At 48.8% G+C, this 12,577-nt stretch overlaps 2 protein-coding genes across 4 annotated transcripts in view; one reads left to right on the forward strand and one right to left on the reverse strand.

Moving 5' to 3' along the window:
• Positions 1-12,577, reverse strand: part of CACNA2D4 (calcium voltage-gated channel auxiliary subunit alpha2delta 4) — a 207,866-nt gene that overhangs the window by 66,900 nt on the left and 128,389 nt on the right.
• LRTM2 (leucine rich repeat transmembrane protein 2) overlaps positions 1-12,577 on the forward strand; it is a 36,575-nt gene that overhangs the window by 18,161 nt on the left and 5,837 nt on the right. For 2 of the 3 annotated variants that reach the window (XM_083180853.1, XM_083180852.1), the window contains 2 exons: positions 4,040-4,152; positions 11,667-12,257. In XM_083180853.1, coding sequence (XP_083036979.1) covers positions 4,110-4,152; positions 11,667-12,257 — 634 coding nt within the window. In that variant the 5' untranslated portion in view covers positions 4,040-4,109. The remainder of the gene's footprint in view (positions 1-4,039; positions 4,153-11,666; positions 12,258-12,577) is intronic. The other variant, XM_083180851.1, reaches the window with a different exon arrangement.

Raw genomic sequence — 12,577 nt, forward strand, 5'->3', positions numbered from 1 at the left:
CTTGGGGTCCGGAGATCACAGTAAGATGCTCGAGGCTCAAGGATCCGGAGATCACAGTAAGATGCTCGAGGCTCAGGGTCCGGAGAGCACAGTAAGATACTCGAGGGTCGGGGTCCGGAGAGCACAGTAAGATACTCGAGGCTCGGGGTCCAGAGAGCACAGTAAGATACTCAAAGCTCAGGGTCCGGAGAGCACAGTAAGATGCTCGAGGCTCGGGGTCCGGAGAGCACAGTAAGATGCTCGAGGCTCGGGGTCCGGAGATCACAGTAAGATGCTCGAGGCTCCGGAACCGGAGAGCACAGTAAGATGCTCGAGGCTCAGGGTCCAGAGAGCACAGTAAGATACTCGAGGCTCGGGGTCCGGAGAGCACAGTAAGATGCTCGAGGCTCGGAGAGCACAGTAAGATGCTCGAGGTCCGGAGATCAGAGACAGCAGAATGGAACGGAAACATATTAAATATAGAAATTTCAACTATGAGTCGCAGCGCAGTGTGGCATATGTATACGGGCCTGGGGGCACTGGGGTACAGCCACCTCTCCTCCCTCTGGGTGCACCTATATATGGAGAGATACAAGCACTGTCCACACTGGCGGTCCCCAGACCCGGCGCTGCAGCTGCATGGGGGTGTATGTGACAGTGTGTGCACATTACTAATTGGTTTCATGCCTGTAGGTCGCTGCATAATGTAGGTCACCCCTGCCCTCATGAGATGCGCTGTGCTGTGGGGCGAGAGGGCAGCGAGACCCCCAGCATATGACAGTCACGGCAATAGTAGCCTAGAAACCAGAAGCCCCCAAACCAACACGGGTCCCTCTGTGACCTCCGATCAGCCACAATGAGACAGGGAGGGAGCGGAGAGCGCACAGATCCTCTGCTGCGAGTGAGGATGGAGAGGAGGAAGCAGGAGCAGCAGAGGGAGAGCCCCACTGTGGGTGCAGGGAGAGGGCGATCAGAGGTAGGGGGAACCTCCGGGGGGGGGGGGGTATTTATCAGGGGGCGAAGGTCAGTATTGCTGGCAGAGATGGGTGATTTCATTACGGATAGGGAGAATCCTGTGTAATGGCAGTATTAGTATCAATATTGGTCGACACACCATTGGTTGACATGGTCAAAAGGTAATAGGTCGACATGATTTTTTTTATTTTCTATTGATGCCTATGTCGACATGGACACCATATAGGGGTGCAGCTGCGGGCACTATTATTTCCCCCCTCTATGCCCACTGGGATGGTAAAGTCTGAACATGTCGACTTAAGGTATGTCAACCTTTTTCATGTGTCGAACAATAGTGCTCAACCTAATGTGTCAACCGAGACACTGTGGGGGAAATGTACTAAGATGGGATTTCTATGTCACGTGGGATGTTGCTATAGGCAACCAATCAGATTTTAGAATGTGCTAAATAAATAAGATTCTAAATTGGTTGCCCCTTAGCAACATCCCCTGTGACATAGAAGGCCCGTCTTAGTACATTTCCCGCTGCTGACCCGAGGACTGCGTACAATATACTGTATATTATACACTATTATAATCAGGGTTCCAGGGATATCCACACATCCTTCCCATTACAGAATAGCGCAGATTCCACTCCCTGCCAATCAGCAGCCGCGTGCCAGCATGGGGCTTATTGCAGCCACGGCTGGGTGTGCCACGCTAGGCCTGTACCATGCTAGACACCATATATGGGGATTTACCATACAGCTGCAAAGTGAGACTTGTATAACAGTATTCAGTATTGCTACCGGTAACCCCCCCCCCCCCCCCCCCACACACACACACACACACACCTGCATGGACACACAGACATACACACACACACACACCTGCACGGACACACAGACATACACGCACACACACACACACACACACGCACACCTGCACGGACACACACGCACCTGCACGGACATTCTGTGCATCCGCACTCTCTGGCCATGAAGGGGTTACAGCCGTATAATCCGCTGACATACGCCACAGGATTATCCCTGGATTTGTGATATAGCAGGGCGGCTGTAACAAAGATTAGCGCATCTTGCGCCAGTAGTCATCATGTAGGAGAGGAAAATGGCGCGTTCCAGGTTACGGATCGCCTGCAATCTTTCCTTCATGTAGAAGAACAATTTCCGGACAACTGCACATAGTGAAACATTTCTGGCACCCCCAGCAGTGTATACGTTACACATGACTGTATGTACATAGGGACCGCTGAGATCTGGGCAGACGGTATCAGAAATCTAATGCCCCTTTCCCACTGCAGGCTTTACATGGTAAAATGCCGTTTTTTTAGCCTTTTTAAACGGCTAGAGCTGCAGTGGGAAAGCTCCAGGTTGCTTTACACGGGTAACAAATACCGGTATTTGTTAACCGGGTAAAAAGCAGTGTTTTTACCGTGTAAGAGCCGTTTTTTCGGCAGTGGGAAAGGGGTAGCCCTTTACCCGTTAAAAAAAAACCGGCATGGGGTCCCCCCCCACTTCCGTAACCAGCACCAGGCTGAAGGAGCCGGGGCTGGTATTAAAAAAATCAGGAAACCCGACAAATAGGGGTTCCCTGATTTTTTACAACCAGCCCCAGGCTCCAGGTCCGGGGCTGGTTCCCAAAATACGGGGGACAAAATGACTAGGGGTCCCCCGTATTTTAAGAACTAACCCCAGGCACAACCAGCCAGCAGGGTAATGCCACAGCCGGGGGACACTTATTATATAAGGTCCCGCGGCCAAAGCATTAACCCTACCGACCAGTCAGCCTGGACAGGGGTCCTGGGGAAGTGGGGGGGACCCCACGCCGTTTTTTTTTTAAACCCCCCCCCCATCTTTACACTGCTTAAACGGGTTTTTAAACGGGTAAGTGTGAATGTGACAAAAACAGCTTTTAAATGGTAATTTACCATTTAAAAGCTGCGGTGGGAAAGGGTCTTTATGGCTCTTACCCGTTTAAAGACCCGTTTAAAAAAAACGGGTCATTACCCGTGTAGGCAGTGGGAAAGCAGCATAAGTGTGAGGACTCGGAGGCTATTAGTGCACACACAGACGGATCGCTCAGTGGGCGTGCTACATGAGTGTCAGTGATAGCAGCAGCGATTCCAGAGGTCACCTTAATAGTGACCTAGGACCTGATTCTGGTTCTCTCTCTAATGGACAAAACCATGTGCACTGCAGGTGGGGCAGATGTAACATGTGCAGAGAGAGTTAGATTTGGGGGGGGGGGGGTTGTACTTCAAGCTGAGATCTATAGCACAGTGTAAAAATAATACACAACCAGTATTTACCCTGCACAGAAACAAAATAACTCACCCAAATTAACTCTGTGCATATGTTACATCTGCCCCACCTGCAGTGCACCTGGTTTTCTTCATTAGAGAGAGAATTTGCTTTTGCGAGTGAACCAGAATCAGGCCGTAGGTCACTATTAAGGTGACCTCTCACGGACACATCCTGGGGGATTCGGTGTGCGATAGTAACTACAATAAATAGAGAAGTGTGGCAAAGTCTCCGGGGATCTGAGGTGGGGTACGGTCACTCGGTCAACCACTGAATTGGGTACGGTCGACAGTCAAAACGTCACCATGAGTTTTTCAAGTTTTCTTTGAGCCGACACATGTCGGCAGGCGGTATTCCATGCCCTACTATCCACTACAGTGTGGTAGGAGAATAGCGTGGTAGGTGTGACGAGCGCAGCGCACCATGCGAGGGGACATTCACAGAGCAGAACGTGGCAGTCACATAACTAATATGTAGCACAGGACTCGTCTCCTACAGGGCACAGGACTACTGGTCCCAGAATGTCCAGCTTGCTGAATGGACACGCTGGGACTTATAGTACTACAGTAATTGGAGATGTCAAGAAAACCACATCAGACAATGGAAGGGAAGAGGGCGAGTTTGTGCCATTACAGTTTTCACCAGCGACACAAACAGACTCTGACACCCCAGAGTATTCGCTGGGGGTAGGGGGGGCAGGTGGAGGTACGAGGTGTGTTAGTGTCTTGCTGAATGTACACACACAGAGCTTACTGACCATCTACATATCTGTCTTCTCTGTCCAGCCAGCCTCCAGCCGGCACTAGCCTTTGCAGAGTCACCGATGTGAAGTGGGTACTCCCAGCGCTGTGCACTATGCCGGGGGGCGAGATCTCCTGCAGATGGGCACAGGGGTCGGGTAAGTAACCTTGTCATGCATGTGAATGTGCATACTGAGTGTCCCATAATGTGTGTGAGTCTTGTGCTAGGTAGAACTGTCCAGAAAATTCTCACTGAGGACCGACCACTAGGGGCAATGTTCCATTGGCTTGTATAAACAACAACTGACATGACAGCTCCCACTCACACCAGCAAATCTAGAAATGGCAGGTTTACCATGCGGATGTGCATTACCGAGTCAGGGACATTGGGCCTTATTCTAGTTCTTTCTGACAAAATCCTTCTTAGATGGACAAAATCATGCTGCACTGCAGGTGGGGCAGATGTTACTTGTGCAGAGAGAATTAGATTTGGGTGGGGTTTTACTTCAAAGTGAGATCTATATTGCAGTGTAAAAATAAAGCAGCCAGTATTTACCCTGCACAGAAACAAAATAACTCACCCAAATCTAACTCTCTCTGGACATGTTACATCTGCCCCCCTGCAGTGCACATGGTTTTGTCCATCTAAGAAGGATTTTGTCAGAAAGAGTGAACCAGAATAAGGCCCATTGTGCTTTAGAGGCATTAGAATAGTTTATCCAAATCTAAAATCCCTACAAATAACATCACTATTGAAGAACAGCAAAAATGTCCCTTTTCTACAAAAATATGCAAAAACCTGTTATACTTGTCTAGCAAGTCCCAGGATGGACGGGCACGTGAATGCATTATCTCCCACCTGTCCAGCTCTCTGTCCTTCATTCCATAAGTAGTATTTACCATTAGTCCTTGTTTTGTTTCTTCAGGCTGCTAGTGATGATTTATAAATTTGTAAAGTGTCATGTGCTTTCCATGGCAACCACAGTCACATGTAGTGAGCAGAGAGCCTTTGGAACTGGCTCTGACAGCTCTTTGTACTGTAAAAAGTCTCCCGCTCCTCGACCCTCCCTGCCAGCCCTTGGCGTACTCAGAGCTGCTAATCTGTGTGTGACTGGCAGCCATAGTTTGCACCCTAACTGAAAAGGAAATAATGATTTGTGGGAGGATAGATAAAAATTAATAAATAAAATAAACCTCTATGGGTAACGTAACAAAAGGGAACAAAAAAATCAGTTTCAATATTTTTTTAAAGGGAAGTTAAACTATAACAATGTTCTGTGATCTCGGGAGAGATCGCCCAACATTTATACATAATACATCAGGAAAACACAAGTCACGCCCACACCCTGCTGAGGAACGCCCACTTCTGTGCTAGCCGCTCCCAGTTACAGTATAAGAGGTCCTGGGAACTGCTTTGGGATTTTGTGTGGGTCAGATTTATAGGTTTCATTATATTCTGATACTACAGGGTGGAAAACCAGTAGAAAACAAAACAAACAGGGATTCCGCGTTCTTATGTCCCTACATGAGATATAAGAGTGATACAATCAAATCACACTGGTCTATTACAATCTCTGGGAGACTCACGGATTTTGAGGGGTTTTTGCAGAATCCCCCCTACACCACCCCACCCAGGCCGCAATTCTGCAAAAAAAAAAAAAAAATGGTTCACACGGATTTTTCACTGTCTTAGTATTAATAACATTTGCAAACGAAAGGAAAAGTCAGTGACTTTTAATGCTCTGCTTTGTTATTTAAGCTATTTGTCCCCTGACAGCAGCCGAGCAATTACTGATAGCTAAAATAAGACAGTGGGACACTCCGCTTCCCATTCACCTTTAATTCTTATAGTGTATATGGAAAGTGGAATTGTTGTGCGTCAGTTAAGAAAATTGGAATGTATGATGCTAGGAAAATAAGTGTGTATTATATCTATCTGTATTCTGATGATGGCGATATACGCGTACAGTCCAGGGCACATTTCCTGTACGTCAGTGATGTCACTAGTTCCCAGGAAACTGATTGGCCGCATTATAATGAGCGCTGGATCAAAATACAGAATGACTGCCCCACTTTCCTGCAACCAGTGTACAGCAGCAATGTGACATACAGTAGAAGGGTGTATGGATTAATACAGTTCCCAGTGCAATATGTATAATACAGCAGATCCGGCTCCAGCGCTGAGATGCTTGTTGGAAGGAATGTTCTGTCTGTATCTCTCTCTCCCAAGTCAGATGCATTTATCAGGCGCCCAGAGGGAAGATGAGGCATTAGACAGAAGCATCTAATCATTTATCTAATGAAAGATTCATACATCTCACTGCTGTCACTTTGAAGCTAAATAGGAAAATTCACAGCACTACACCCCCCTCCCCCCCTAGACCTCAGGGTTACCCCACAGCCAAGCGAGGTACATACCCACCCCACCCCCAGCCTAGACTACAGAAGGTGACATTTCAGAACAGTTATAGTGCAGTGAAAACGTCATTTATCACCCTCTCCCCTATTTATATATCGCCAGCCGATTTCAATGCACTTTACCATTACGTGGAGCGACATTTACCCTTACTGGTCCGGAGGCAGCGAAATAATTTTGGTCACCGTGGCGCAAGGGGATTTTTATTTTCTGATCTTCTGGATAATCAGCGATAAAACCTTTTGATGAATATGGCGGGGAATGTGGGGGTTCTAGAGTATTACTGGGGTAAGAGGGTTAGACGCACGCAGTGTGGTAAGAACTAGAGGGCATCAGTATGATCTTCATATATAAAGGCAGCATGGTTATAGGGATCCTACAGAACCCTCGCTGCCGGCCTGCACCCTCTTGGGGGTGAGGGCTGGTATGCGCCAGCCCGTCAGCAGACAAGTAGCCTGGCAACGCCTCGCCATCCCCACGTCTTGCTCTGTAAATTATTCACGGGAGCCACGCAGGAGGCCGGGAGCTGCTGGCATCTCACGCACGGCTCAGATTCCAGCGTGGAAATTATACATATCCCGCTGCCATCCCAGTGCCATCTGCTGCCAGCCTCCCGATGTTCTGACACGGCCCTCTTCCCAAATGCCATTAACTCGCACAATGCAGTAATGATGCGATGGCATTTACATAGCTGCGCGAGTTACACCGAGTGCGTCCTCCTGCCGCAGCATCAGGCGCCCCAGCAGAACGGTGTCAGATCACAGATATCGGGGCAATAAATAACTGTATCTGGCAACATTATATAAAAGAATTAAAGTGGGATTTCCCCACTGATCAACACACAACTAAAATAAATGGGCAGATGGTTTAGGTGGGGTGGGGGTGGGGGGGGGGGGGGGGGTGGGGGGGGGTGGCAGCGCTCAGGCCCCAAGACAGGGTTCACTCTGGACGTTTGCCTCTCTGGTGGCTGTGACCAGACGGGGAGACCACAACAGTAGTGAGAGCGGTGACCAGGGCTAAGCACTGCGGGCACGGGGTAATCACTGCTGGAAGTAGGCCAAACGCTGCAGCTGGACAGGCCTAATCAGGGCAAGAACGGGGCCACACACTGCAGCTGGACAGGCCGAATCAGGGCAAGAACGGGGCCACACACTGCAGCTGGACAGGCCTAATCAGGGCAAGAATGGGGCCACACACTGCAGACGGACAGGCCGAATCAGGGCAAGAATAGGGCCAAACGCTGCAGCTGGACAGGCCGAATCAGGGCAAGAACGGGGCCACACACTGCAGCTGGGCAGGCCTAATCAGGGCAAGAACGGGGCCACACACTGCAGCTGGACAGGCCTAATCAGGGCAAGAACGGGGCCACACACTGCAGCTGGACAGGCCTAATCAGGGCAAGAATGGGGCCACACACTGCAGACGGACAGGCCTAATCAGGGCAAGAATGGGGCCACACACTGCAGCTGGACAGGCCTAATCAGGGCAAGAATGGGGCCACACACTGCAGATGGACAGGCCTAATCAGGGCAAGAATGGGGCCACACACTGCAGACGTACAGGCCTAATCAGGGCAAGAATGGGGCCACACACTGCAGACGGACAGGCCTAATCAGGGCAAGAATGGGGCCACACACTGCAGACGGACAGGCCTAATCAGGGCAAGAATGGGGCCACACACTGCAGACGGACAGGCCTAATCAGGGCAAGAATGGGGCCACACACTGGAGCTGGACAGGGACTGGGAGAAGATGCACATAAGACACTGAGGGGTAGATGTATGAAGCAGGGATAAAGGAGGAGAAGTGATAAAGTGCCTGGTACTGTATCACCGGCCAATCAGCTCCTGACAGGATTGGTTTAAAAAAGGGACAGCCAGGAGCTGATTGGCCAGTGAGAAAGTACCAGGCACTTTATCACTTCTCCTCCCTTCTCCCTGCTTCATACACCCACCCTCAGTGACAGAGCTCAGTAACTATTTATTATGCGGCACTGGGCGAGTTACTGGGGCCTCGGTGTCAGTTACTGTATTGTCCGCACAACAATAAGACGTTCGCTTCTCTCCATAACACATTCATTATTAACGACGTAACAGGATGACAATGTCGCCCGGGTACACGGAGGTGGGATCAGGGGGGTATTACACTCACCCCATGTGGGTGTGCTCGCTGCAGAGAGCCGTTATATGACGTGTTACACAGAACTGCGCACTAATTACTGCAGCATTACCGGATGACGCACAGCGGCTAGTCACCGTGATGGCGCAGCTCTGGGAGCCCAGGCAACCTGTGCTGTGGTCAGGAATCCCTGGTCATCCACAGCCTAACACTATGTGTATATACCAATGATATATATACACTGCTGTGAGACATACAGAGGCTGCATATACACTGCTGTGAGGCATACAGAGGCTGCATATACACTGCTGTGAGGCATACAGATACTGCAAATACACTGCTGTGATACAGATACTACATGTACACCGCTGTGAGGCATACAGATGCTGTATATATACTGCTGTGGGGCATACAGATGCTGTATATACACTGCTGTGAGGCATACAGACACTACATGTACACCGCTGTGAGGCATACAGATGCTGCATATACACTGCTGTGAAGCATACAGATGCTGCATATACACTGCTGTGAAGCATACAGATGCTGCATATACACTGCTGTGATACAGATACTACATGTACACCGCTGTGAGGCATAGAGATGCTGTATATATACTGCTGTGGGGCATACAGATGCTGTATATACACTGCTGTGAGGCATACAGACACAACATGTACACCGCTGTGAGGCATACAGATGCTGCATATACACTGCTGTGAGGCATACAGATGCTGCATATACACTGCTGTGAGGCATACAGGTGCTGTAACTGTACTGCTGTATGTGACTGTGCTATATGAAGCAGCAGTGCAGCCACACCCCATGCACCTACAGTAGTGTAGCTACCCCCATTTGGTCAGAGACCTGCAGATGGGTACACAAGGGTATAATTCCATCCTCAGCTGGCGGTCATGAGCTTTTCACCTCTTAATAAATTGCTATCAGCTGCCCCCACATACAGTACAGGCCTGTGCTACAGAGGCGTTAGCCTGCTAGATGGGGGGGGGTAGACGTCACTGATCTCGCCCTCATTAACCCTTTGCCGGAGATTGCACATTCCTACATTCCTTACATTGGAGTCAGAGCGTAGATGTTTTATCCTTTTGTCTACTTTAGCTAATTAGAGGTTTATCTGTCCCCTGCAGTCAGCTCACTGCACATGGGAGGACAGAGGCAGACTAAGCAGCCAGTCTGGCAGTATAAAAAGAGAAATACAGTCACCGCAGCTTTCGGAAAACCAATCGGAAGGTTGATGTATGCAGAGAGGTCTCTGTGTGCCCCTTGCAGGGCTCATTCACATGTACTTCCCATACCCCATCCATTAACCCCCCGTTCTCCTCTCCTGCTATATTAATACACAAGAGAACGGGTCGGATCTTCAGCCAACTGGAAACTTCTATTAAATCAGAACATAGGGACATGTAATAAAGCCATTTGCCCGGTCACGGTAGATTAGATTAATGGGAGATTGTCCCTGCGCTCATTTGTCATCAGAAATACTATTTATATCTCCCGCAGTTATCGCTGCGCACTTGTGCGGAAACGCGGCACCTCTATATCTCTACAACAGCGAGGCTGCCATGTTCTGGGGGAATGAGGGGGGCTGTAGCACGAACGAGTGGGGTCATGAGGACAACCGCGGCTCTGTGCAGCAATGCCAGCGCAATGGGACAAATTCCGAGACGCACGCGACGCAGATTGTTCACAAACTTCAAAGATATTTTATGCTGAAAATTCCTAAAATCTCCTATGGCGCAGGCGTTCCACAGAGTACGTGCGCCGGCGTTCCACAGAGTACGTGCACAAAGGCGTGTTGCTATCGGGTCAGGACGGTATCAGAAATATGCCGGGAAAATTCTGGGCGTTCCTGGGTGGTGGTTAAAAAATGAGGCCAAATGACTCCCCTAAATGTAACTAACTCTGCACAGGTTACATCTGCCCCAACTGCAGTGCAGCATGGATTTGGCCATCTGCAAAAACTGCAGCCTTGCTAACTGTCCTGAATCAGCCCGCTAACCGTCACATAGACAAAATAGCTTCCGAGCACTGGTAGTCTGACCTTCATAGGAGTTAAATGTACCATGGACCCTCTGACATTTCATTTATCATCAGCTTTATATGTATCACTGTCTAGTTACGTTCTCTGCTTTTCAGCCATGTAGTTATATCAGTATGAGGCATTACTTATACCCTTCATGGCTCCTTGACACTCCAACTGTTGTTGAACTAAACATCCCAGCTCATTTGTGAGCTGGATTCACTGGAGGACACACACACACACACTCAGACACACATATACACTCTCTGTTAGGAGTAGGAGCCATTTCCATTCTCTTCATATGGTAGAGGGGAGGTGGAGTTATATATGTATATATGTTTCTCTCCTCCAAACGGAAATCCCATTGCCTTTAATTGACCATTAATAACCAAATTATCAGAAAGTGTTGCATAATTTATAAAGAAATTTGTATACAACCTAATAATCGAAAATTCGGTATAAAGAAATGAATCCCTATCTAAACTCCAACACAAACCCTTAATTATGGAGTCATCGGGATATTATTCCTGTCCATTGGTTGATAAGGAAATTAATTTACCTTGATCCCTAGACTGACTTTTTAAGCGATCCATTCACCCCTGATGAAGTCTTTTTGACGAAACGCGTTGAGTGTTTGCAAACAACTGTTAACTTCAAGATTTACTCCAGCCACAAGGAGTTGCTGTATATTTCACTTACCATTTATATTAATGAATGTTTTTTAAAACATGATGAAAGTTTGTTTGTAAATAGGAAATAATCTCCATTCAATGTAGGGCGCTGTTGACACTATTGTTGTTGAAATTGGTGTAAGCTCCTATTAGTAGGGAACTTTAGTGTTCAACGAGACTAAGATTGAGAAACTTGACAATACTTAGCGCAAGTTTAGAGATTTTGTTATGTTTGTGACAGATAAGCAGGATAATGGTGACGTCTTGTAACAACTGCCAGTAACATTATTGTCCTTTTGTCCCCTCTTCCTCCCATCCATTGCATGTTCTCCTATATATCCCTCCCTGCTGTCTGTGACACAATCACACATGTTCCTCGTGTTGTCTCCTCCTTGTGACCTCATTGTCCTTCCTCTCTGCTGTCCAGTGCTGGTCTGCTTGCTGTCTCTGTGTGCCGCCTCGTACCTCCTCCCTTGCCCCCCATCGTGCACCTGTAACAGCAGCGGCATGGAGGTGGACTGCAGTGGTCGGGGACTGACGGCCGTGCCTCCTGATATCCCACAGGGAACCCGGATTCTCTTGCTGCTCAATAACCGCATAAGTTCTCTGTACGGGGGACCCTTCGCCAACCTGACGTCCTTGCACCGCCTGGACCTCTCTAACAACTTCCTGGACCAGTTGCCATCGCAGCTTTTTGGGGAGCTGGGAAATCTCACAGAGATACGCCTGCGTAACAACAGCATCCGCAGTGTGGAACGCGACCTCCTGCAGGGGCTGCCCCAGCTGCGCAGGCTGGACCTCTCCCTCAACTTCTTGTCTCTTCTGCCCCCCGGGCTTTTCGATGACCTTCCCATGTTGCACTGGCTGTCGCTACGTTCCAACCGGCTGCATAGCTTGGACAGGATGACATTTGAACCCCTGGGCAGTTTGGAGAACATTCAGCTAGGGGACAACCCCTGGGAGTGTGACTGTAACCTGCGCGACTTCAAACACTGGATGGAGTGGTTCACTTACCGAGGTGAGACGCTGCGCCCATCACAACCACATTTATTCTCTCAGATAAGCAGAAGTTCACTGTTACTGACAATGGCTACAAAGTAACAAGGGTACACGTGACAGATACACAGTAACAAGGGTGCACGTGACAGGATACACAGTAACAAGGGTAAACGTGACAGGATACACAGTAACAAGGGTAAACGTGACAGGATACACAGTAACAAGGGTGCACGTGACAGGATACACAGTAACAAGGGTGCACGTGACAGGATACACAGTAACAAGGGTACACGTGACAGATACACAGTAACAAGGGTACACGTGACAGATACACAGTAA

The sequence above is a fragment of the Crinia signifera genome, chromosome 4, assembly GCF_055691185.1.
Source record: "Crinia signifera chromosome 4, ASM5569118v1, whole genome shotgun sequence".
Taxonomy (NCBI): Eukaryota; Metazoa; Chordata; class Amphibia; order Anura; family Myobatrachidae; genus Crinia; species Crinia signifera.